This window comes from Astatotilapia calliptera, chromosome 18 (genome assembly GCF_964374335.1).
Source record: "Astatotilapia calliptera chromosome 18, fAstCal68.1, whole genome shotgun sequence".
Classification (NCBI taxonomy): Eukaryota; Metazoa; Chordata; class Actinopteri; order Cichliformes; family Cichlidae; genus Astatotilapia; species Astatotilapia calliptera.
The window spans coordinates 18654525-18681491 of NC_137439.1; the positions used below are offsets into that span (position 1 = coordinate 18654525).

At 39.8% G+C, this 26967-nt stretch overlaps 2 protein-coding genes across 7 annotated transcripts; one reads left to right on the forward strand and one right to left on the reverse strand.

Moving 5' to 3' along the window:
- Positions 1 to 347: 347 nt before the first annotated feature.
- Positions 348 to 4718, reverse strand: psma8 (proteasome 20S subunit alpha 8). The gene is made up of 7 exons (XM_026149476.2): positions 4501 to 4718; positions 2026 to 2152; positions 1744 to 1868; positions 1438 to 1560; positions 1230 to 1349; positions 925 to 987; positions 348 to 843 (listed from the first exon to the last, which is right to left on the reverse strand). Exons 1-7 carry the CDS (start codon positions 4600 to 4602, stop codon positions 748 to 750), a joined length of 756 nt encoding a protein of 251 aa, XP_026005261.1. The 5' UTR covers positions 4603 to 4718; the 3' UTR covers positions 348 to 747.
- A 566-nt stretch (positions 4719 to 5284) lies between these two features.
- Positions 5285 to 16176, forward strand: ss18 (SS18 subunit of BAF chromatin remodeling complex). 6 transcript variants are annotated; one of them, XM_026149473.2, is made up of 11 exons: positions 5285 to 5474; positions 5957 to 6033; positions 6135 to 6219; positions 7988 to 8144; positions 9332 to 9562; positions 9784 to 9954; positions 10278 to 10355; positions 11794 to 11916; positions 13243 to 13373; positions 13799 to 13861; positions 14615 to 16176. In XM_026149473.2, the coding sequence occupies exons 1-10, from the start codon at positions 5406 to 5408 to the stop codon at positions 13814 to 13816; spliced, it is 1140 nt and encodes a 379-aa protein (XP_026005258.1). In that variant the 5' UTR covers positions 5285 to 5405; the 3' UTR covers positions 13817 to 13861; positions 14615 to 16176. The 6 variants fall into 6 exon arrangements, with proteins under 6 accessions (XP_026005258.1, XP_026005257.1, XP_080149041.1 ...); XM_080292917.1 differs by lacking the exon at positions 5285 to 5474 and adding an exon at positions 5496 to 5841; XM_080292916.1 differs by lacking the exons at positions 5285 to 5474; positions 13799 to 13861 and adding exons at positions 5543 to 5603; positions 5705 to 5841.
- The last annotated feature ends 10791 nt before the right edge of the window (positions 16177 to 26967 follow it).

A 26967-nucleotide genomic window follows, 5' to 3' on the forward strand; every position in this document is an offset into this window, starting at 1 on the left:
GAAAGGTGAGCACTTTATAAAGCAATCCAAGCTTCCAGCAACTCCCCACCCCCTTCCATTTTCAGGTCTGTGCAACAGAATGCTGATAAATGAAAAACATTACACTTTATAGCCACACGCTTCACTTCTGCTGGTGGCGTTTTTAAACTGTAGTTATCTTTATCACACTACTTGCGTTGCAGTAGAATAATCAATAAAGAGAGTGAGGAAATCTTGTGCTCTTTTTCCAAGCCTCATCTTGAAGAAACCAGTCTTTGTTGCTAGGAGTGTCACTACTAATAATTTCAGTCATTTTTATACAATGGCTGTATTTCGTAGAGCAAGCTGGTATAATGGAGTGAAACAACTTTTATAATAAATCATACAAACAACTCTGCTTTTATTGAGTATTTTGTTTCATTAAGGTTCTGAGTATCACATACAGTTTATTTTAACACCGGGGAGTTATTAGAATTGTTTACTGAATGATAAAAAAAAATGTGACCATAGTTTAAGATCTGAACCCTAACCTGAGATCTACGACTGTGTGTTTTCGCAATAGTCAGCTCAACAGTTGGATGTATAATTCTGAAGGTCTTTACAACTGGTATAGCATCTACACAATAAGTGAAAATCACAAGTTATGAGTCATTTCTTTACAATGAAATAAATGAATAAACCTTCTGAAACCTGCTAATATTTGGAACTTAAGTATGATATCATCATCATCATCCAAGTGCAATAAGGACAAGATTTTATACAACTGCTTTATGTGGATTTTTTCTGCTTTTTCTTCTCTGCTTCTTCTTCTTTTTCCTTTTCAATCTCAGCCACCAGGGTCTCAATTTCCTTGGATTCCAAAATCTGCAAAGAACAAAATGCAAACCCATTAGCACTTTAGTGAACTAGTAGAAAAAATAAAGTAACATTTGCCTTGTTAATTACCTTCAGTGGCTGATTTCGTCTGATAACAGCAAGTTCAATATTTTTCCCTCCTGACTGGACAACCTGTGACCAGCAAACAAAAAATAAAGTGAATACTGTGACCAATTCAGGACACATTTACTACGCCTGCTAAGACCACACACACACCCACCCCCCCCATTGGAAAGCTATATAGAAGTTATAGTTTATTTGGCAGCAGTTTGTGCTCTTTGATGAAACCACGACTGTTTAATTTCACATCATAGAAGATGTAAATACACTGAGTTCAACATATATGGAAATGCAGAAACTAATCGTAACCTTACCTCAAGCAAAGCTTTGATGGCCAACTTGATTGCCTCATTGTCCCCAGCAATGGCTTCTTCTGTGTAATTCTTCTCCAAGAACTCTCTCACAGTTTTTGCGCTACGGCCGATTGCATTTGCCTGTTTTGTTGTTTTTCAAAAATACATTTTTTAAAAGTCATTTTCATACTTGTACAAGAAACCTTTTGGACACAGAAATCCTACTGACCTTCCAGGCATGGTACGTTCCTGACGGGTCCGTCTGATACAGCCTGGGAGTTCCATCGTAGTCAAAGCCAACAATTAATGCAGAGATGCCAAACGGCCTGCGACCATTGCTTTGAGTATAGCGCTACAAATACATTTAAAAAAATAAAAATTAAAAAAAAAATTTGACAGGTTATTCAAGACTCTGTACTGAAAATGAAACGGCTAGCAACCATGGTGCAGTGCACAAATGCCTACTGAAAGGAATAGCTAACACATGCCTTTTTGAAGGTGTTAACAGTAAACGACTGCTCAGATGCTTCCATACCTGTTTCAGTGTAGCTATGTAGCGTGTGATGTATTCCACTGTGACTGGGTCCTCAACTGTTAGCCTGTGGCTCTGGCACTCAACACGAGCTCTGTTTATCACAATACGAGCATCTGCGGTCAAACCTATAAAACAATGAATGAGGCCATTTAACACATTACAAAGCTAAAACAAAAATATAAAAGCCAAGTACTAACACATGACACAGCTGTCTTCTACTATGCCATGTTAAATAATGAACACATTATTCAGTTATGGAAAGAAAAGTATTATCTGGGATACCTGCAAATGCCATGCAGACGTGCTCATCCAGTGCGCATATCTTGCGGACAGTCCTTTCCTCCTGTAACTTTGCAACAGATTTCTTCTCCACACCAAGGACAACAATGTCTTTACCTCTGATTCCCACCTGCATATATAAAAAAAGAAAAAAAGAAAACATTAATATTAATTTTCTCCCACAGGCTAGCAGTTGACGTGAGTAAATAGTATACAGCAAATATTCAGATTCCCAAATAAATCTACAAAGCGGATACCTCTGCATGTTTGATTTGGCAGAGTTTTAAGCTGCAAGGCTCCAAATAAGTTTATGTGTCCAGGTGTAAATGAAAAATTCCCCAATAAGTTGACTAAAGAAAGTAAGTACACAATGCAAAGTATATCAGAGGGACAGCTCAGGTTGAGGTTGAGGAGAGATAGTGAATACAGTGAACAAGGGAGCTGACTATGGAGCTGCCAGGCAGGAGCAAATGAGGAAGAGCAAAAAGAAGATACATAAATGTAATGAAGGTGGACATGCAGAGGGTTGGCATGACAGAAGAGGATTCTTGGGATAGGGTGAGACAAAGGCAGATGATCTGCTGTGTTGACCCCTAAAGGGAGCAGCCAAAAAAGGAATTAGAAGAGAGTGATGACATTTTTCAGTTACAACTAGGGCTGCCACAAACGATTATTTTGATAGTCGACTAGTCACCGATTATTTTTGCGATTAGTCGACTAATCAGATCATCATCCATTGGACGTAAAACTACAGCTTATTGCACCAGCAGCATCTGCTCTTATATAACTATCATTAGCTTACAGCTTTAAGTGTTTAAGGTCTGTGCTAACTAAAAATAAAGACAAGATGATAGTTTATTAAATTTTAATGAAATTTGCAGATTGTTTCGGTGAAGTTTAATAAACTCCTTGCTATCTAAAATATAACAGGACACCGGAGTATATTCTCGAGCATCTCACACTTCTGATAATCAGTTGTCTGCTTGACGTTTATTCAGCTGTGTAAAAACTATAACTTTAATCTCAGACAAACTGATTTACTCAGGAACAAATAAAATACAAAAAAAAGCCAAACAATAACATTTTAAGTTATCTAAGTGACTCATATATATTTTAACCTGAGTAGCGCAAGACGGCGGTGGGTTTGAAAACGATTTGCGGGGAGTCCGGTGTTCTCACGGCGCTAGTGAGCCTAGCCCCCGGCTCGCTAACGAGCTAGTGGGTAACAGATGTCTCCGAAAACGTCGGAGCGCTTTTGAAAATATGTGGTGTCCTGATAAACTGAGCAGATATGAGGTTTACACAGCTACATTCTCGCCTGAAAATATGTTAAACGTTTATTTTGTGACCCAGAAAGAATAATAAGAGTAACATTAAAACTAACTAGCTGCCGCCATTGTTGGAAACTGCGCTGGGCCGCGCTATGAATTCTGGGACACAGCTGCTCCTTCTTCTTCTTCTTCTTCTTCTTCGGGGTTTAGCGGTAGCTGACATCCTTGTACATGCAATGCTGCCATCTTCTGTTTCAGTCCGTTATTACACTCTTAAATCCTGCCACTTATTCCTGCGTCTTTTGTGATCTTACAAAGCTTCAAACGACGCGTCGACTATTAAATCAGTCGTCGACGATTTTGATAGTCGACGTAATCGTGACTAGTCGACAAATCGTGGCAGCCCTAGTTACAACCTCAGTAAAACCCAATTAAAAACTCTGCTCAGGTCACAGGTGTTTGGGTTTTTTATTTTTATGTGAGGTTTTTTCTGTGGTCCACCTGTCCAAAAAGGAGCCCTCTACAAAGTAATCAGTTATCATAGCCAAATTTACTCAACAACCCTGATTAGGACTTATTTAAGATTACTCCCAAACACTCTAAAGTTAGAATTTTTTTTTTTGCATTTATTTTCATATAATAAATATAAACCGTTTGGTTTAGCCTTCATCGTTTCTCAGTGTCCTTTCTAAGCCACTATTATGACAGATGTTACCTGTAACCAGGGGAGCTGTGACTTAGTAGCTTTGTGAGTTTATAACCTTTGTCACTAAACCTTAACATAACTACCATTAGTTATGAGGCTACTACAGTGGCTTTTCGGTGATTTAGAGGGAGATATAATATGCTGAGTAAAATTCAACTTTCCAGACCAGGTAATAATCAATCATGGGTACTTGCAAACTCCTGTCAGTTAGTACCAACACAACGAAAATGAAAGTTAAGTGAAGAGTGACACAGCGACAAAATGCTAGCTAACGCTGACTGCTTTTTGTTTGCCATTTCCGGCATTAAAAATATGTATTACACATTAGCACGCCAACAAGCTCGTAAAATTGCAACAAAGCCTTTGTCCATAACAGAAGGTGTTAAGAAAGAAAACTGCTAAACACATAAAGGAAACCGCTAGCCGCGCGTTGATCGGCTAATCTAGCGTCACCCATGTTGCTATCGTTAGCTTTAGCATTAGTTTCATTTAAAGACTTACCGCTGTAGAACCTTTCTTTACAGCTTCCTGTGCATACTCCACTTGAAACAGATGACCATCGGGAGAAAAGACAGTAATAGCTCTGTCATATCTTGCCGCCATTGCACCGCAAGACGCGTATTATAGCAATAAACTGGAGAAAAGGCTACCAAATGATTCAGCTTGTTAGCAACAAGCGATTCACTCCGTGTGTTGAAAAGGGCGCCTGCGCATGACCTGTGAACTGAGACGATACCAAAAGTGGAGTCCACCCAGAGGGAACTTGTGATTAAAACATAATACTCTGTATAATTTTATTGGTTCTCCGAAAAACAGAAATCGTAAAAAGTAGAATATTACACTACGAGCATATACGGTATTTTAATATCAAGTTTCATTTACTTTATATATTGAGAGAGGTTCCTCCTTTGAATACGGATGCTATAAGAGTGAATAAGAGTACATAAATCCCAGGACTGATATTAGTTATTACTACCAAAATATATGCAATGTTATTTTTAATTAGATATATACACTAAACGCTCCGCTTTCCCCCTTTTTCTGGCAGTTTATTTTATATGGTCTTATGGTCTAGCTCTAGACTGTTCCATTATATGAAAAATAGGTGAAATTGTAATTTAATTAAGCCAAAATGTGTGTGATTTTAGCTATTTAAATAAATTTTCTTATATATTATGATTTATCTGATCTTAAGTTTTACATCAATTACTCATGTATGGTCAGAACAAGCAGAAATCAGTAACTATGAGTTAAAATGTGCTACTTCGTCCCCCAAAACGGACCACCGCATTACGAAATTGCATCGTATTCTCAACTGCTTGATCTGAGTTCTACCGATTTGTTCAGTGTGTTAGCTACTTTTAACTTTTATGCTGTAGCTTACGTTAATATTCTATAGTATCACCATGTCGGTGGCATTTGCACCTCACAGACAGCGTGGGAAGGGTGATATAACACCCGCTGGAATACAAAAGGTAATTCATCTATTTTAGCGCGTCGCAGAATGGAGGCTGTGGCATCAAACGCGGCTAGCCGTTGAGATAATCAATGTAGCAGTGCCCATCCAAGTCCAACTGTGAGCAGCTCAGGAACAATGTTACAGGGTCAGAGCGCGGTGAATATGAACCTCCCTGGAAACGGCACTCCACGTGTGGAGTACGAGTCTTGGGTGGATTTATCGGACTAACGTATAATTGTGTTTTAGGTTAATGGAGGCCTGTGGTTTTGTTAGCAAAGCACAGCTAGCTAGCAAGACGCGTCTTTTGTTGGCTAGAAACGCACACTCACATTTTACAAAACACGACCCTTCACTGTCTCAAAATTAAGACAGAATAACATTCGGCAAGTAAATTAATTGTCACGCCAAATGACCAAGTTCGTCTGCTTTATTATGAATATTTTGGGAAGTTATATTGAGTAACACACGTAATAGAAATATCTGAATTTACCATTGCAGTTACTTGATGAAAACAACCAGCTGATCCAGTGCATAATGGATTTCCAGAGTAAAGGCAAAACGGCTGAGTGTTCACAGTAAGTTATTTGAGTTATTAAGTTTTTTTATTTTTTTTATTTCACGTTATATTTATTTCAAGTTCCCATTCACTCAAACACTGCACTGTTCACTTGCCCAGGTATCAACAGATGCTGCACAGAAATTTAGTGTACTTGGCGACGATAGCAGACTCCAATCAGAACATGCAGTCTCTCCTCCCTGCTGTGAGTATGAATTCTTAGTGGTTGTTGTGAATGACTGAAATGTCTGACTGTCTTCTCTGTACCTGTCTTCTTCGATCATACCCAATTCAGGTCACTTGGGTGTTTTAGATAAATCATCAATGTTAAAGAAACATTTTTTTAATGAGATTAAGAATTTTGAACAAAGTCATGATTTTTTTTTTTCCCTGTCAGCAAAATTAAAATAAGTCTTTTGAAAACCCTCATTGTTATGGATGTTCAGTACAAACAGACTGCAGTATTTCTTTATGTATGAGTGCTATCTGTTGAGCTGTTGTAGCTGCCATTTAAGGATTTATTGCCAGTAGTGCTCATTCGCAAGGCTTCATTAAGTAGAATAAATATTTTGGGTGAACAAATTGAATCCTTTGCTGAGAAAATCTATTCATTTCTCAGTTTGGTTAAGCTCTCAGGCACTTGTTAGTAGTGTTTAATATTGATATTGTTTTTATTGGTAGTAGTAGTGTAATTATTGAGTCTGCTTATAGTTGGATTATCCATGCTCTTAATCATTTTGTAACAATTACCCATTTGAATAACAAGTAGGCTACAAGAGTCAAATATGTCAAAAACTAAAAGCACAATTTATTTTTTTCAAGTCATTAAATGTAATCTTGATTAACTCAAAGGAGTGTTTATCAACTAGAACATTTATTAAACCTCAAATAAAGGTGTGCTTTCCTTGACCTTTAAATATAACCGAATTCCAATAAAAGATGTAAATAGGTACATGGAGAGAGGGGGGAAAAAATGGTTGAAGTTAGCCCGAGAAAGCCCATCTCACAAGAGCAACTGCCAGTCACAGTGGATGCAGGCAAATGGGGATAAAGAGTCATCATTATATCTCGATTACCTTTGGAAGCCAAAACTTAATTCATATTAAAACTTGATCAATTACTCAGCCCTAAGGTTCCCAGCATCAACAAGCAACACTGTGTACAATGTGTCTGAACACAGTGTAGAAATGGCCCAAAAAAGGCTTTTATTTGCAGTTTATTTGGCGTGCTCATCTACGCAAAACAGTTGTCGGCATCGAATAAGAAGAATTGATAAGCTTGGAGGCATAGAATTTTATTAGACTTGATTAATTCCATTAAAATCTGTTATCGATTTTCAACTGGAACTATTCTTGCATTCCCATCCGTAGTTGCGAAGAAGCACAGTGGTTACAAAAGTGATTGAAGTCACTGATTTGCTAACAATCATATAGTAAAGGAGTGAGTGTATTCTTATGAGTAAATGTTGCTTACATACCTTAAACTCAGATGATGAGTGTGGGCACATTCATTTTCTTAATATGCTGCATGGTGAGCATGTTTCTGGAGGGGTTGTCAATGACTCAAACAGCTGAGATTAGGACCAGCTGTTTGAAAGAAATGCAGACTAGAGAACGGTTTTAATTGCTGCTTTTAAGCCATAAACCGTTTAAACTGCTGCATGCATAACAGTCTTAGTTCAGGCTAGTTTTTTAAGCCAGTTTTGTTCAGTTTGTTGCAACTTTGTCTATCTATGCATTTTTTTAATCATTGAAGGTTTCTAGCTGTTCCTTTTATTGAAAAACTTTTTTCCTTTCAGTGTATATTAATAGATTTTATTCTCCTTACATTAGTGTTCTACATGAATGCCACAATCTCTGTATCAGAGTTATCATATTTTTTTCAGGAGTTTTTATCTCGAGTGGCTCAGGTTGAGATCTGTTTTCAGAGAGGTCATGTGGATTTATTTTTTTGTCTGTGTTGTGCACCTACAGCCGCCCACTCAAAATATGCCCATGGGTCCTGGTGGCATGAACCAAAGTGGCCCCCCTCCTCAGCCTCCTCACGGTCACAACATGCCCTCTGAGGGTATGGTCAGCGGCGGCCCTCCAGCCCCACATATGCAGAACCAGATGAATGGACAGATGCCTGGTATGTGTCCCCCCCCCTGCCTTGTCTTTCTTTTCTCTTTCTCCTTTTCCCTCAGTTCCTGTCTCACTTGGGTTGCCTAGCAACACCACAGAACTGTGAGGGAGGTCGCTCTAAGGTATTATAGGCAAACATGCTGAAGGATGATGTCACCCATTTGCCAGCTGTGGTGGTCTTGGGCTTGATTCTCCATCTGATTGTGGTTATCCTTCTCTGCTGAAGTAGCATAGTTCATGCATGCATCATTGTCTTTCTCCTGTTATTGATTGTTTTGTTTTTTTTGGGAGGGAGCATTTTCTTTTCTTTCTTTTCTCTTCTTTTCTTTTTTTTTTTTTTTAAGAAGAACTGAATTAACAATTTTATAAAACAAAATGTGCTGACGTCTGCACCACATGGTAATTAACTGAGGAAAAATGAAAGATATTTGACAAGCCCTGGTAGTACACATTGTGTTTCCCATGTTTCCCATCATGCAGTTCTTATTGTTACATAACAAAGGTAACATCATACACAGTTGGATCAGACATTAAACAGTCTTTAACCTGCCAGCTGCGTAGCACAAAATCTGGGTAATGTCCTGTTGTAGCCATTTGAAAATTTAGGTATTTGTCCTTTGCTATTCACAGCAAGTGTGTGGGCATCATGTGCCTTTGCCTCCTGCACACTCGGGCAGCAAACTATAAGTGGAGTATTTCTTGTTGTGTGCTAGATACGAGAAAATGCAACAGCGAACAATCCCCTGACCTGATCGTTCAGCACTATGTGCAGAAATGGAGTAGTCACACAACATAGAAAACACTCTATTATTGTTCTCCTTCGAATTGTGATATCTGGACCCCGTGTTTCATACATTGCTTAGAAGATCCAGTATTAACTGTGTGATCCAGGATCAACTGATCCTTGCTACTGTTATCCAGTTTGTTTGGTTATTCAAAGCTGCAAGAGACTTAAATTTGGCAGGCTGGAATGAATCCTTCAAAATGACTGCTCATTCTTGTTGTTATCGACAAGGGAAAAATATAGAGACAAGAAAACTATGATTGTCAACTCTGTGATGAAATTATTAGAAAAGTCATCTGGATGAAAATAGCATCAATAGTAACTTACAATTCTACTGGAAGTCTCAGAATATATATATATTTTTCTGTTACCTTTCAAAGCATCATGGAGATCTTCTTCTTATTTTTCAGGACCTAATCACATGCCCATGCAAGGTCCTGGTCCAGGCCCCAACCAGCCCCCGAACATGCCCAGTGGCTCTATGAATATGCCCCCCAGCAGCCACGGCTCCATGGGTGGCTACAATCACGCTGTCCCTTCCTCCCAGGGCATGCCATCTCAGAGCCAAATGAATATGACCCAAGGCCAACCCATGGGAAACTATGGGCCTCGTCCAAACATGAACATGCAGCCCAATCAAGGTAAAGCAGAAAACTTGTTATCTTCTACTCAATTGCATTAATTTCCAATTGCATTATTGTATAAAATCGCCCTTCTTTTCTTTTTAGTCATCGTGGACGTGAAATAGGTCTAAAAATACATTCACAAAAGAAAAGTCTTTAACATGTTGAAAATGGTTTTGCAGTGCCTTGTCATTTCTCTGACAGCTCATTTTTATTTTTTATTTTTTTGTTTACTTCAGGTCCAATGATGCACCAGCAGCCTCCCTCACAGCAATATAACATGCCTCCTGGTGGTGGTGGACAGCACTACCAAGGACAACAGAACCCAATGGGCATGATTGGCCAAGTCAACCAGGGGAATCATGTCATGGGGCAAAGGCCAATGCCGCCCTACAGACCCCCACAGCAAGGTATATTCTTTCGGAGTGTGTTTCTTATGTGTGCGAGTTGTGAGTGTTGGTCTTTCCTCTCCCTAACCCACCCTCCTGTATTTCTTACTCTCATTCCTCCCAGTTCCCTCTTATTTCCTCCACTGTTGCTCACAGAGATGTTGGCGACTAAAGATGTAACCTAGAGCCTCCCGCCTCTATAAAAATTAGTCAAGTGACCAAAAGAAAGCTTTCTACTAGGAACTAGTGGCAAGGAATCCATCCTCTTTACTCTTCCCCTCACACAACCAATCCAACAACACCTTGAATCTACTTGTGTGTATGTTGTGTGTATGTGTATGTAGGACCCCCTCAGCAGTATCCAGGGCAGGAAGACTACTATGGGGACCAGTACAGTCACGCAGGACAGGGAGCATCAGAAGGTAGGAGAACCTTCCAGCCGCTTGGAAACAAGGAAAAACAAAAACCTCAACAAATGAACCCAGGACTTGTGTTAAAACACAAATGATGCAAAGAGACTGTGACAAAGCAAACACTTCAGTTTCTTCATTATTTTCTGGGGAAATCAAAGTAAAAAAACAAAGGTGCTGCTGTCCATTGATAAATCAGGATCTAAGCAGTCATACAGTTCTTGTAATGCTGACTCCGCTTATTCGTGAACGGGTCTCTTCGAGTTGGGGTGAAAGAAAAGTCAGGGACAGTCTTATTTGAGGCGTCACGGTAAAGTTGTGCAGAAGTAGCCTGATATCATGCTACTGCACTTTTTTGGTGCAGTAGCTGATAAGTACATATGTGTTTATATATATTTTCTATTTGAGCACTCAAGAGTTTTCTTCATTTACCCATTCACATACTCGCATTACAATAGATGCTATGGGGGAAACTTATGAATCACTATGTTGCCCAAGGATACTTCAACATGTAGATTAGAGGATCGAACTGCCAACTTTGCGATTTACCTCCTGAACCACAGCCACCTTATTCATATTTATAAGCACTTGTAGGTGTGCCTCTGTCCACTTCACGTAAAGCAGACTGACATTTGAAATCAAAAACTGTGGGGTTTGTTTAAGAGCCGCAGTAGCGACACTGAAGTCTTCAAATGTTTTTTTTTTTTAAAGTATGGCACCTTTGCATTCTTGTCAAAATATAACGGCTCATGTGCAGTAGATTTTCTTGTTGTTGGTGTATTTAGGGATAGTATTAATTGCATAAGCAAACACACTTTTAAGATTACCTACTAAAATGTAGCTTTTTTTTCTTTTCTTTTTTTTTCTTCAATTAACATTTACCTTTTTTTTTTCTCCTTTTGTTTTGATTTTCCCTCTTTCTACACTGTTTCTCTTTTGACCTTTCAAACACAAGTGATTTGCTTTGGGATTTTTCTTTTTGTTTGTTTGTTTTTCTTTTTAGTCGTTTTAATGGCAAAAATGAGGAAAAATATGTATGTTAAAAATGTGCTGCTATTAAATATGATTGTGTATGTTTGAAATTCACAATAATGACCTGTTACCTCTTTTTCCTATCTTAGAAGAAATTATTAATATGTAAACTTGTACTTTATTTTTATATTCGTACTTATTCATACAAAACTGATGTTAGACTTCATACTTCACACAAATCTGATATGGTGGCTGGACACTGACTTCTGACCCTGACACTCCCTACTACAGCCGTAGTGTAGCAGTAGTGTCTGAGTTTTATTTCCTCTATAAGAGCACTGGCACATATCATACTCTTACAAATCAAATTCATCTCTTCATTGGATAGTAAGATATTTTATTCACAGTCTTCCTTGCTTTTGTGCTGTAGTCAATAACATGTTGCTCACATTCGCTGCTGCCCCCTTCCCCCTCAAAGGTAATGCTCAATATGGCCAGCAGCAGGAGGCATACCAGCAAGGCCCACCTCAGCAACAGGGATATCCTCCTCAGCAGCAGTACCCAGGTCAACAGGGCTATCCACCCCAACAACAGGGATATGGTGAGTTACGGCAAAAATTTTATTTCCCCTGTAGGAGGCGCTATAAGCCCTCTTTGGGTGCCTTATAGCCGTTGAAAAAACATTGTTCCTTTATACACTGTTGCTTGATGTAACTAAGCTTTGTGCATATCAAGATATCATTTTGAGCAGAGAGTTGAACGACACAACCGTTCTTAATGATTACAGTTACTTAATTTTAGTAGTGCTGTGTAATATCATGTTAGCAAATTATACATGATAATAGAAACTGTCTGAAAAATAATTGAAAGTAGAAACATTCATGTTTTACAACAATACCTGGAAATAAATTTGTCAAAAAATGTTTTCCTTGCACTTTCAGTGTAGCTCTTGCAGCTTTTAGGCTTTTCTTTCCTCATCCCATTTTTCTCTGCAACTTTCCATCACTCACCCTCTGTCTGAGCCAGAGCTCATGCAAGTAATGAGCTACTGGAGACGCAGAGGTTGTGAGGTGAGATCCATCTGGCACATACACATGCCTGCTCTCTCAGGCCCCCACAAGGTTATGCTCAACAGCATAAGGCATTATGAGCGCCTAATGATGTTGCGTGGGCCTCATTTGACTTCAACTCCAGTCAGACTTTGCCCAGTCCTTCACAACATCTGTACAGGAGCATATATAACATAATAATATAATATATACACAACCTTTTTTTTCCCCCCCTGCTTTTTTTCCTGTCTTTCTGGGGTTTTTTTTTTTTTTTAAATGATGCTTGCTCCTCTAATGAAGACCAACAGAATCTCTTTGATGTCTCCTTGCATTAGGGAACCACTGCCTGTCTCCAGCCTGACTCACTCGCTCTCATTCATTACTGAGTCAGGCGTGGTGGAGGCAGCCGTAACAAATGGGTCTGACAGATCCGCTATTCTTTTTGTCATCCATCACTTTTTTTTTTATTGCAGCCCACTAGTTAATGTAAACTAACAGGTATTTCCCAAAGTTTTCAGAATAACAAGTCCAAAGCATAAGAAAAATGGAAATGAGTTTGGCAGAATCAGAGCCGGATTAGGACTTCAAGTATAAACCTGTTTTTGATGCTGCACCTTAACACTTCAGTAACACTGGTTGACAGTCAGTTTTTATAGAATTTTCCTGCACTGCATGCTTCAGTGCTTCAACCTAAATTAGTTTTTTTTTTGTTCCATATCCTTTCTTCTTCTTTTTAATAAACTGTGTTCATAATAAACTACACTGTGTGGAAGCATTTCATTTCTCTGTTAACAGTGCCCAGCAATCAAAGAGTTTTGGGTTCACTCAAGGCTGACAAGCATAAAAAGTTCTCCATTTATTAATGTGTTTGTTTGTAGGTCCCTCCCAAAGTGCCCCAGGACAGTATCCTAACTATCCTCAAGGGCAGGGACAGCAGTATGGGGGCTATCGCCCTCCACAACCCGGTCCCCCACAGGGCCAACAGCAGCGCCCTTATGGTTATGACCAGGTGAGTATAACGCCAACAATGGACAGTGACAGAGGCTTGTCTGTACATTGCACTTAGGCTTTCTCTTACTGTGTTTATTGCCATGCTAAGTTGTATGTTATATATAACTCTCAGTTAGACCAGTAATTAATGTAAGTGAAGTACGATGGTAAAAATTAAGCAGTAGTACGTTATGCATGCTGTCATCATATTCGGTGGTTAAATGTGTTCTTCCTAAAAGGGTTTTCTATGTTAATATTGTTGTGTTCTGGCTAATGTGGTATGCCATTCCAGTGAAATATGAGGGCTTTAAAGAAGATTCTTCCTTAAACTTGATGCAGACTGCTCTAGTGTTTAAAGGAAGATCTGTTTGTTGCCCTGTATTTCCTGTGGTCTTATGTGGGGACCACAGCTACACTTTGATATCTTTATCTTTGAATATTCAGGGGCACATGAGGAAATAAAGACCCGGGGATTTGAACCCCTGACTAGCTCTGTAAGAAGCAAAGGTAATGGTTGCTGTGAAGACCTCAACGTCCAATCTAGACGCTTGACCACCTAGCCTTAATTTGCATTTGTTTTGTTTCTTCTGTCTCTCGTCTGTCTTTCTTTACCCATCTTTTCTTTTTCTTAAATTTTTCCTTTTCTATTTTTTTTTCTTTTTTTTATTAACCAGGGGTCGAATTGTAAAGATATGAGGTCCAGAAACACAGCATTCTTAGATTGTAATAAGACAGACAGGAGCTCACATTCTCTGACTGTCCTTAATCTCTACAATGTATGACACTGGTCTTCATAACCAGTGTGTTTGTTGGATTTAAATTTTATCTTTCAAATCATTGTTTCCAAATTTGCTTCCATTGCATTTTCCATTAAAGTCAAACACATACTTCGACCCCTGTGTAGGAATAAAGAGAATACTGCTGTTCTTCCACTGAATTTGTCTCACTTGAAAATTAGTGTCCACTGTTTAATAAGGATTATCGTCCTCAGCCATGCTGCTGCTGAAACCTGAGGTAAAAAGTTCGAATTTAGAGCTCACAGGTTGTGAGGTTATGCTGCCATCTGCTGGTCAAAACCAGTCAGTGCAGGCATAAATCACGGTTTGCAGTATGATATGGTTGAAACCACAGATTTTTGTCTGCACCTTATTGAGATTTGTGAACATAAACTTCTGATTTTTTTATTTATTTATTTATTTTTGTTTGTTTGTTTGTTTTGAAAAGGTCAGTATCACGAGGATGTTGCATTTCTCTCCACAGGGCCAGTATGGAAATTACCAGCAATGAGAAGTGATCACAGCAACCAACACAGCTCTGCTCTGATCTCTAAGCTCTGACCTCTGGTCAGTTACGAAGCAGACTTTAATGATGGTTTTAATCTCTCGGACACAAACACACAATGCTCAAAAATACAAGATACAGTTTCCCCTCTCTTTGGGATTTTATCTTTGCTGATAAGATGTAGTCATGTTTATCATATTTGCTGACATTACGTCAAAGTCAGCGAGTCACCTCTGGTCCAGTATGTCTCAAAGCAGCAATGCCTTAAAAATGGAACTGCCTTATCCTTTAGCATTGCAGATTGTGAAATGGGCTAACAAAATTTTGGATAACACATGATGTAAATGTACAGTTTGAATCTACGTGGTGCATTGTTTCTCGATCCTTCAGCTCCCCGATCATCAGAAGCAATAATGCCAGCAGTAGGTAATTGTGTGGGGGACAGGGAAAGATGAAATGGTGCACCAAGTGAACTTCCAGCTAGGCCATGGTACATGTCTTGATGTATGTGATGATGTAAAAATATATTTTATGCTTTTTAGATCAAGCTAACTTTGTATAAGACATTGGAAACTAGTACTAAAGCTGTGTTGTTAATTTCATCAAGTGTATGTGTCAATGTTTTTGTTTCTTTGGTTTTTTTTTAATGCTCTTTAAGATCCCATCCAGCACATTTCCTTTAATTGTTTAATTGTGGAACAATTAAATTAAATCTGCAACATCAGCAGCGCGAACACCGAAATATAAGAACAGGGATTTTTTTTTGACATACACAGTAATTCATCAGTAAACAAATATGAACATCATACTTATCAGAAATCTGGTGTATTCTGCGAGTTCTTTAGATTTTTTTTTTTTTCTCTTAAAAAAGTGGGTGAGTAATTTTTTTTTTTTTTTTTCCCAAACCCACAGTACTTGACAGAATAATGGTTGTTGGCCTCTATTTCATAAATGCGCCCGAAGAGGTAATATGTAGCAGATGCCACTGAAAATTGTGAGTAAATGCTCTCTGGAGCCCTGTTTTTATTTTTTACTTTTTCTATACATGCACCTCAGTCTTGTCCATTGACTGCAAATTAGTGGATGGGGAAAGAATCCAACTCGGTATTACAAATATATCTGGCAAGTACTTCATTTGTTAGTTGATAACGTTAGTTTGTTCACAGTGCTGGAAACCCTCCTCCCCTTTGAATAAACGTCTAAGTTGATGCCATTCAAATAGTGTTGTGTGTGAATAAATGATTGTTACTGTCAAATATGTAACATAAGATGTGAAAATAATGTTCTGAAATCGATTCCTTAATTTCACAGTAAAGACTGGTTGTGCAGTTTTATATTACTGGCTTGATATCTGTATTATGGTGCATATTTTATTGATTCCCACGTGTACAGCGACATAAAAAGAGGAATTCAGTGTCCTCCTGGTATTGTTTATATGGTTGTTTTAATATTTTTCATTCTGCACCCCATTTAAGTGGTGGTCACATTTGTGTCATGGCAATGTATAACTGTACATTATAATAAATCGGAAGAATCTTTAATATATTTTGCCGTGTGTAATTTATAGATATTGACAGTTTATCAAGAGACTGTTTATGACACCAGAAACATTCATCCTGAACAGCATAAACAAGATGTGCACTATTGGTGCTGTCATAATGTGACAGTATGATATAATTGTTTTGTCTTCATCTGCTATCTGGTAGTCAGTTTCCAACTGATAATGACCCTGCCCTGCTCAGCAGCGTGTCTGCTTTGTCCAGATGCATCCAGAGAGGTCCAGACCACATTTACACCCAAAATTACCTTCCGTGTCCCTCTTTCCCCTTCTGCTCCCTCCAGAGAGGGAGAGGGACTACCTGTCACATTGGGGGGAGTGATACAGATGGTACACCAGATGTGTGGCCAAAGCACGTGATGGGAGAGCGGTGCGGTATTAAGAGCGCTGCGGACTGCTTGGGATGCCTTAGTGCTGATGAAATGTGTGTTTGGATTAATGAGTGCAGCAGAAGTGCTTTAAGAAAAGAAGCGAGAAAGAACTTTTTTTTTTTTTGCAGTGCGCCTGTTTTTATTTTTGCTTTATGTGCTTGTGTGAACATTTGTGTATCCCTGCTCAGGTTTAGTGGCGTCGCCTAGTCACCCCACCACCCTGCTGCTCCACAGCTGGCTGCCCCACCCTTCCCAGCTGCCACTGGGGCTCCCCCTGGCCCCTCTGCTTGGCAGAGCTGGCGTTTTGGGCGCTCCCCCACCAGTCCTCCCTGGCAGCTGCTGCCCTCAGCTGCGCTCTTGCAGACGGTATTGGGGTCGGACAAAGTCACTCCTCCTGTGACTGTGTCTCGGGCCGTCGTGGGAGGATGAAGAGGTGGCAAGGAGACTCTTGCTTCCTATAAAAGCTTTGCTTTTTAGGCTCTCGTGGATGCTTGAGGGTTGGAAATACATTCGACAAGCTTAACATTCGAAAAATCCACCTGTTTTTCCATTGAAGAAAAGAAGATGTCTTTGGCTGTGCAGATCTAAATAAGTTATCAAGAAAGCTTGCAGGAGAGCATTACACCATGCATGTTCTGTGATGGCAAATAGTGAAGTGGCAGCATCATTTAAGAGGATGATTATCTTGTTCAATATTTTGATAATTATAATTCAGGGCACCTTTCAGAGGAGGCTCCTAACCACTGAGGAGAAAATGACATCGTGATCATAGCTGGCAGGCAAGATGTGATCTCTCTCTCTTTCTCTCTCCCCCCCCCGTCTCCACACTAGCTCTCCTTTTCACTCTCTCATACCCACACTCTCAGTGTGACAGAAAGTCTATGGGGAGGTATAAGAGGTAGTTATGGGGGGAATGCAGCAGCCTCCACAGTTTAATTGGAGATGTGTCACACTAAATAAATGGTGCAAAAACAAGCCCTGACTGGAGGCTTGAGGGAGGGGCCCTGGGGATGCAGCCTGTTTTATTGGGCAGGAGCTTTGCACCGCTCCAGGGTGAAACGGGGCTATGCACTGCTGAGATACCCTCCAACCACCAAACCACCAGGCCTCCCAAAGACTACTGTGGAGGAAAAGACAAAGGCATCCATTTCTCTCTTGCAGGGGAGAAAAGAAAAAAAATTGGTGCTGAGGAGAAGGTGTGGGTGAGTATGGTGACCCGATTGTTTCTCGTCCAAACGGGAGCACATCATAGTCCTCATTCAGTTTCTGAACGCCGGCAAACAAATCCATAACTGAAAAGTCTTGAGTAAGCGCTGTCTGCCTCACTTACTCCTAGATCTTATATATGTCAATTTATGTTTTGAGGAGAAGGCAGCCAACAGCCTCCAGCTAATCCCATTTCCCTGCGTAATCCATAAATGACCTCCAAGTTAGCAGAAGAATGTGTTTTCCGATATTCCATCAATGTTGATATAACTGTTGGACCGCTTTGCTTGTACAGTGCGTGTCTGTTTGTGTGTGCGTGCATTTGCACCTCGGATTGCAGAGTTCACGGCACGAGTTTTGATTTACTTCTACAGTGTGCTGCGGTAATTGGATGTGACACCATTCTCTCTGCTCTCCCTGGGGGATATAACAGAAATCTGACTATTATGGCCCCAGTCATGAATATGTCAGGAAAGCTGCAAACAAAAGGCCCGCGATTTGGATAAGACTCCTTTGTATGTTGTCTCTGCACTGATGTATGAGATAAATGCTGCAAGAGTAAATGAGTTTTCCGTAGAGCAATTTGCTGTGTTTACAAAGAAAGATTAATTGTCATTGTTTAGAAGAAATCATAAATATGGTCGAGACAACGTTTAGTATCGCATTATGCCTGCCAGATACACGCTCGCTTCACGCATATTTGTGTAAGCTATTATATCTAGTTTCAAAACAACTGAAAAGATTTTTTGGACCTGATGATACACAAACAGGGTGATCCCCTAGAAAGACATTGTTTTGCATGCATTTGATGTGCAGAGCTTCGCTTAAATCCCATCGTTTGTTGAGGGTTTAGCTATCAAATCAAATTGAGTGTGCTGTTTTGTATGTGTTCTAGCCTCAAAAAAGTAGTCTCTGGGTAAAATAGCAGGTATGCTGATATTAGTATTCCCACAGCCTGCATAATTGCTGTAATTTGCTTTCCCTTTGGGTAATCTGTAAACATGGCTGTTTTGATGTTTTTGGCATCCTCCATTGGCTGAGCTCTCAACTCCTCCAGTGGAGCCCCCATCCCGGCCCAGGGTGACACAAATAGATCCTTCCCCAGAAGGTGCACGTAGTTCCACATGGGCACAATCAATACAACCCAGTCATCGCTGGAACTGTGGCGGTATTAAAAGCACCCCGTGAGCTGGTTCTCACCATGCCGGCATTTTAGGGAAATAAAGCTATTGATCCTCCAGGGCTTCTGGCAGAGCATTAACCTGGGCCTACAAATTAGAACGTGCTCATCTGGACACATCTGCCTGCAATGTTCCAAAAAAGCCAGTCCCAGGGAGAGAAAAGGAGAGCTGTGAAGCCTGCTGCTTCCAGTGATGAGAAGAGCGCTACTTGACGCCCATGTCAGAGCGGGGGAGGCATCTGGATGCCCAGGACTTCCATTAGAGGCCCAGGATGGTGGCATGGGTCGATGTGGTAAGGTTTTGTTGGGGGTACTCCATCTCAGATCAGTGTGGTTTCTTCTCCCTGTTGTAGGAAGAGGGGGGTTGACCCACAGTAATCCCGAGCTCCTGACTGGAAGGACAATAAGGTAAAGGGCTGCTGCTAATACTGTTTCTTCCAGCAGTGTTGAAGACCTTGCCTTTTTCCCCCTGCTTTTGAATACACTTTATGAAAACCAGACTGTATCTATCACTGTCACTATTCACAAAAATATTCAGTAGAACTTCATATCTCCGTTTTCAGATTATATATTTATTTGTCTGCAAAAACACTTCCCAACATGGAGATCACGAGGCTGTATCAGCCGCTGATTCAAATGTATCACTTGCTCGAATGTCATACAGGTCAGTAATTATTTTTGAGTGGGAGATTAGACTCTGTGTATTAACACACACATTTTCAATACTTCTACTCAGACTTTATTCTAACCATTTTCCTCTGGAATGTAACCCACCTATATGAGATGTGACACCAGTCTAACCCCTTCTTTAACACATAATAGGGTTTAATTGTGAATTCTATATAATACATTTTACATTTAAATGTCTTGCGGACTAGAGGTATTCTGTGCACAACAGGCTTTTGCTTGATTATTGTTTACTGAACAAGAGAACTGATGATATCCCTTTTAACAACGCATTTCACTGGTAATGCTCAAACAGATCGAGACACTTTGGAAACTCTCCCTTTTTTCTCAGCCTGCCCTAACAGTGGGAAGCTTGGAAGTTCTCTGCCCCAGTTCTCCATGTCCTTGAGAGTTGTGCCTTCAGGCCGGGGCTGGTGGGGTCCCGCAGTGCACAATGTGTGCTTCTCACTCAGGCTCCCGCTGTACTCCGCAGCCCCTGCATGGCTCTGGAGAGTTGCCAAGCTCTGAGGGGATGTCCGTGTGAGGTGGGGGCGTGCGCACGTTAGCACAGAACTACTCTAAACATCTCACTTCCTTTTTCCCCATGACAGTCGACCGGATATAAATCACTTTGCTGGATTGGCGGACTACAATGGGATGCTTGGGAAGATTGTTGTTATGAATAATCAGACTAATTGCAATAACCAGTGTGAAGTGATGTGCAAATGAATGAGGAGCTTGTTTTTCCACATTCTGCTTTTGCAAAGGTTAAACCTTAGGGCACGGTCTGATTCCTACTTAGTGAAGTCACTGAAAGCCTGTGTGGAATTTGCATTAAATGGGACGAAAATTAAATTAGTCGTGGTATATTTTTATTATTTTTTTAAGTAATTTTTTAGACATTATTTTATGTCGGCCTTTTGATTGAATTAACATAAGAGCAGAGTATAGGAGGTGGTCTTAATTTGTAGCTGTATGTATTTGACAAATCTCTTTATATTTTATTCAGTGCATTTGTATTGTTGTTCTTTTTTCTCGCAATTAATATGGATATTGGCCAAGAGCAAAGATAAAGATCCATTTTCTAATATTTTGTCCTTGGATTGTGCACTCAGGGAATTCACTCCCCTTCTTCTCTTTCGTTTCCCTGGTTAAGGCATGGGGAATTGGTGGGATGAGAGGCTATTCCCTAAATAGCCCATGGCAAGAGGTATCCTGATTAGCATGCTGCCTGCTCTCTGGCAGCAGTCCTCCAGGCCACCAGTGCTATCACTTATGTGCTGTTTGTATTTGTAGTTGATAGTGTGTGCTGTTATAATTGGAATGAGCTCAGGAACCTCGTTTGCTTTTGATCCGCTGCCAGCCACTCAGAGTGCTACTGGGCCACAGCTCTCACCTCAACACTCCCAGTGGATTATGGGAAACTGCAACGCTTATGTTCTAAAAAGCGCCTGACAGCATCTCACTCAAGGTCGAACAATACAATGGTGAGTGTGGGGAGTAGAACAAAAAAAAAAATATGGGGGAAAAAGTTGAACAGATATTTGATGTAAGACTGGGTATTGAGCTTGGAACTGTCAAAATGACATTTCAGACTTGTGAAACTGAGGCAAAGGGCTGAATGATTGTTTAGAATCATTTTAATAACAAACAACGATATGTGGATTTGCAACTCTGAGAGCATAGCCTAAATCTGCCTTTTTATGAAGAGCAAGATGAGCTACCGATGTGTCGGCGAATCCGTGCGACATGAGCACCAGATGTTTACAACAGGTATCGCGTGTTGTTATCTTGGAATAGCACAGGCCTTACTAATAACTTTAAAGATATGATCTTTCAAAATTTCAGTGCTCCGTTATTTGGCGACACCTATGGTTGGTGTTGGTAACTACAAGTGTAGTTAGATAAGGCTGAAATGCATTGAACAGGTAACAGAAGAGTGACAGCAGACTAAACGTTTGATTCATACCATGAGTCACCACAATCAGATTTCATGCGTCACATAATGCAAAGAGCTTTCTAAGCAACAGCAGGTCACCTCACTGAGAATGTGGATTTGTACATTCGCTCTGGCTGCAACTATTTCTGTCTGGCAGTGCACATTTCAGTTGTTCTTACTGTCTTCATTTTGAAAAGAAAAAAAAAGGTAATTTTCTAGTTTAAAAAAGTTAAAAATGTGGGATTTCTTCTTCACCAAAAATAGTGAATTCAATTCCACTTTTATTTTTATAACTCAAAGTCACAACAACAATCATCTCAAGGTGCTTTATATTGTAAGGTAAAGACCCTAGAATAATCCAAATTAAACCCCAACAACCAGAAAACTCTTGGCAAGAGCGAGAAGGAAAATCTCACTTTTAACAGGAAGAAGTCTCCGACAGAACCAGGAGGAAGATGTGGAGGGTGACAGGAAGAAAAAATAAAAGATAGTGACTCTGTATTTTGGCAGATTAATGTTTTTAATGTGCAGACACAGCAGGAGATGATGGATTCCCAACAGCAATAAGGTAGTTTTTGCGATAATGCTGCAGAAGAACAGCAGAGAAATAGCTGCATTGCCACTATCAGTGAAAACCATGAGAATAAGAGTATAGAATTACTGAAAATGGCCTAATTACAAAAAATCAGACTTGATTTAAAGACAGTCTTATTTAATTACTATTAAATAGTGATAAGTGATACTATTTCCCGGTGATAAGCAATGACACTGACATACAACAAACCCTAATTTTGTCTTATTATGAAAAATCAGGCACATTAAAAATTCTAGCTTCACTTTGGTTTTGTTCATATTAACATCATGGAAGTCTATAAGATGTGGAGAAGACTCTCAATCGATGCACGCTTGTAGTTCATTTTCTTTCACTCTGTGACATTTCTACAGTTTGATCTGCTGGCTCAGCACTTTTCCAGAGTGGACTAACTCTGGGGACTTATAGGAGTTTGATGCTCCCCTGCTGCCAAATGCCAGCAGGCCAATGAAAAAAGATATCTGAAACTCCGTAGCTCAATATTTAATCAAGCGCTGGGTTACATTTGCTGTTTGATTAGGTGAGAGAATTCCACCTCCCAGAGTCTTTGATTGCTTTGAAAATATTTGGCCAAAAAAATGAATACTTCTTTTTGAACTGCGTGCTCACAGCACTAATATTTCAGCATGCATAACAGTTTATGATTGTCAAGATTACATTGGTATTCTATCACAGATGGGACTCAAGTACTTTCTTCTTCTTCTATTTTTTCCTACGTCATTTATTTTTCTTCTTCTTATAATGTGTAGTAGAAGTAGTAGTGGTGGTGGTGGTGGTGGTGGTAGCAGTGTCACTGTGAGTTTTGGTTATTTTTTGTGATGATGATTATTATTATGTTGCTGTTTTTGTTGTTGTTACTGTCACCAGGTTCGGCAGCCTCTTTATTATCCATGTTTTTGTCCACAAGTCCATCTTGTCGCATAATAATCACACAGGACTGCAGAGATTCACCTGAGAATACTCCTGATGAGCTTGTTCCAGGAGGGCATTACCACTGGTTAAGTACAAACACCTGCTAAAATATTGGCAATTAGGACATAATTAGCTGCTAATGTATTTCTAATCCGAAGCGGGCCATAGATTTGTCTTTTTCTGCGTAGACTCCTTTTTTTTAATGTTCTCAGTTGTTATTGTTTTCCTCAGGTATTTGTATCCCGAGAACATTGACTAAGTGCCCTAGTTCATCATATGCAAATGGCTTATTAATTACACATGCATTATGCCCGTATTCACAAGACATCAAAGAGCCTGCGAGTCTTCAGATGGTCCCCCTCTGTACCACACTCAGGTTACAAATGCCTGCGTGTGCACTTTCCTGCATGCCTTTTCGGGCAGAATATCTACATCCTCAATTAAAAATTTTCACAGGAACCTCTCTCATCTTTCCTCCTAATATTTGAGAAACACCTCCGGTGGTCTGTGGTTGTTTGGGAACTGCAAATTGCAAATAATCATTTGAGCCTAGATTACATACCATTATTAGAAAGCAGCGAGTCTGTGAGTGCATCTTTGTAAGAAACTTAAACCAATGTTTTCTTTACTAACTCAGACGCATCACTACTAGTTATTTAGCTGTATGGCCCCCTTTTGTACCAGTTTTTCTCCTCACTGATCAGCTCTTTGGGTCACCATAATGACGGTCTAATATCAATTCGTTATCCTGAGCCTCAGACATTTGTGTTCAGCCTGTCTGCATGTTTGTTCTGTCTATCCCTCCCTGGTGAGTTCTCTGTTAACGACCCATACAGCAGGTGTCAGAGTGTGATTTATACAACCTATAATGTCTCACATTGATTAGCAATAGAGCTCTAATGGGATGCCAGCTCTTGAACTCGGGTTAAAAAGGGAACAAAAAAACCACGCATTGCACATCACACCTTCTTAATGTTGCTTTGTATCATCGCGCATCCTATTAATGCAGGAATATCAGCAACCTCAACCTGCCCAATGAGATGGCAAAGAGGAAGTGAGTGCAATCACTCTAACCCTGGGCAGTGCTCTGTTATCAGTCTCTTGTGGGCTCTGACTGGGTGCTACTAGCATAATTAGCACAGCACTCACTTTGATGATAAAAAGGGTAATAGAGCATTCCCCTCCCTCCCCTGCCTACCTGATTTTACCATAATTCATTGATCTAATTAAAATTATTCAGCTGTTAATGGTGTATTTTTTATAGCCGTCATTATTGAAAGGGGAGTTTTGATTAAAGATACTTAAAAATAACATGTGGTCTCCATTTTAACACTCATAAGACTTTAATTCTTTTATTATTTTCTATTCAACTGTATGTGTTTCTGTTTTGTTACCATCTGCAGGCCCAAATGCTTAAAATATATATTTTCTAAAGTCAGTCTGAAGCAGATATAATGTTCTCCATCCACCCAAGATGTCTCAAAAAACAAAAATCTCACTGAAAATATTGCGTTGGTGTTGAAATACTGTGGTAAACTGAGGCTAATCTAAGCTATTTCTCCTCTTTATTTATAGCAGGGTATATTGTACATCAAAGCCACCAGGTGGGGCCCATTCCTTCACAAGTACATCTCACTTTTGCTATTTTTGTGGAGAATCACAGAAAATGCTTAAGCGAGGTGTTACTCTATGGCATTTTTGTATGGCACCTCTGAAAACATCATTTCTCGTTAGGAGACCAAACTGTTTGTGGTTGTCCTCATTACTAAAAAGGTAGAGCTCTACCCCCAAAGGTAACTTCATCAACACCAGAGACAAATCTATCTTAGGTGCTCTATTTATATTTCTAACTCACTGCCACAAAGATTTATTCTGCTTTCCTGTCAATCCATCTCTCTAATGGGCAATGGCATCCTTTTTAGTTTAGTGCGTGTGTGTATATGTGTGTGCGTGCGCGCATGGGCCCACGTTCTTTAGCACCAGGATTTTTTTTTCATCAGATGCGCAGACAAAAACAAGTACCTCGAAGTCACAGGGCCTGTCTCATCTCTGAAGAGACTCATCTTTAGATAGAGAGCTCAGATGTCATGTAATTAAGATGATAAAAAAAAGCCCATTTGCACTTCCATGGGTTATTAATGTGGACTAATGATGCTCAGATCAACTATAAGATGTCTGCTAGTTATGGGGTTAATCTCCTCATTCTCGCAAAAGCCATAAAGATAAACATCTTTACACAGAAATGGGCTTGTGAGGATCCCCAGAGATCTGTATCCCAACTTCATAGGAAAGTTTGAAGGACCAGAAATAAAACTGCTGTAAAGACTTGCATGGGCATTTTGACAAAATAAATTTAAAACAAAGCAAAGAACTCTAAGAAGAAAATGCACTAATTACATTTCTATGTGGGTGGTGGTTTCATGCATCGTATATTTTATTTGATGTGTGCGGAACGAAAATGAAAATGTATATTATTAAATATTTGTAGTACGTAATTTAAATCATTCTAAGCATGCTAAAAGTCTATTCGATAAAGTCCAAAAATATGGACCCTAGCACCCTGGGCAAGAACAGGATATTTACAATATATGCAGCAAAATATCTCCGTGGAGTAACAAATAGCAGTCCCTATATTTATCAATGAGACTTTTTCTTGGCCTCAAAGATTTCAGCTGTTTCAGTGGAGTTTGTAATTCTAACTCACTAAAAGTGGAAACACAAAGTTTCTGGCTAAAAAGTAAAGACGGGATAAGTTGTTTCCTGCCTCTAAGGGTCACAAGTCTAAAGTTGAATGTGTAATCACTTCCCCACTTCTCAAATGGATAAAAGTGTGGCGGAACCTGGGTTCACCTGAGTGTATGGGTGGTAGAGCTCATGCTAATACATCAAAAGTGTAAGTGTCACGGCTTCTGATGACTTTATCATAAATGCTCTGATCATTACATTGTCATTAGTTAGCCGACTCGGTTGCATCTCGTTAATGCACGCAAACAATCCGAGGAGCAGCAGATAATGTTGTGTGGTGGTGGTAGTGTTTAATGAGGGTCTGCATTTGCATACTGGCCTCCACCCCCACTTGCATTCCCACCCCTCTCTCATTTATAAAAATAAATCACATTAGAACATCACCAGCTAATAAAGTCGACTCCGGCCCACATCCCACGTCCCAGTGATAGCCAAGTCTCAGTGCAGGAAATACACAAAGCAGTCTCCCAGGATTAGAGAAAACCTATTATAGAAAATTCTCATAAGGCACTGGAACATTCTTCATATTAACATTGTGCTGCTGAAGAAAATTATGCCAGTTGTTGTGCATGATACAATCAAATCATCTATCAAGAATCTCCTCTGGAAGTAGGAGCAAATGTTCAAAGTCAGCCTATCAAGTAATGCAACTACTTAGAGGAGTCAGATTTAATTACATATTCCATCACTGAAAATAGAAATAAAATAGGAGTGGGTTTGATTTTGAAGTAGTTTGTATTCTTGATTGCACTTAATTGTACAGGATACCACCTGAGGCGAGCCAGTTTCACTGCCATTTCTGCATTACCGAACAGCTTTGATTTGGTGAAGAAAAGATTGCACTTTGATTTTGAAGCAAATGCAGCTAATAGCAAAACCCACTTTTTCTTTTTTCCAACTTAAATAGCTCAACCTGTTTAATATGCTTTCCCGATATCATGCAGCGATGGCAACGAACATCGCAGCCAGAACTAGAGAGGTCAAGAGCTGCAACCTCGTAAGAGTACTTTGTCTTGTGTCGGTGTGTCTGTTCGAGTGTGCACACATTTGTGCCCCCAAGTCAAAACCCACTAAATAAACAGTGTGTTTCCTGATGCTTAACGGTGTGCACGGCCCATGCACAGCTGATGTCAATCCACCCAGGACTACCAGTGGCCCCACTT

Bases quoted from the DNA above. Each gene is read 5' to 3' on its own strand.
- psma8 (XM_026149476.2), bottom strand. From the start codon at position 4,602: ATGGCGGCAAGATATGACAGAGCTATTACTGTCTTTTCTCCCGATGGT. The intron at 1,561-1,743 runs GTATGGAAGCAT...ATGTATTTGTAG, and splicing joins ACATAGCTACACTGAAACAG to CGCTATACTCAAAGCAATGG. The intron at 1,350-1,437 runs GTCAGTAGGATT...ACAACAAAACAG, and splicing joins GAACGTACCATGCCTGGAAG to GCAAATGCAATCGGCCGTAG.
- ss18 (XM_026149472.2), top strand. From the start codon at position 5,406: ATGTCGGTGGCATTTGCACCTCACAGACAGCGTGGGAAGGGTGATATA. The intron at 6,220-7,987 runs GTGAGTATGAAT...GTGCACCTACAG, and splicing joins TGCAGTCTCTCCTCCCTGCT to CCGCCCACTCAAAATATGCC. The intron at 13,374-14,614 runs GTGAGTATAACG...TTCTCTCCACAG, and splicing joins GCCCTTATGGTTATGACCAG to GGCCAGTATGGAAATTACCA.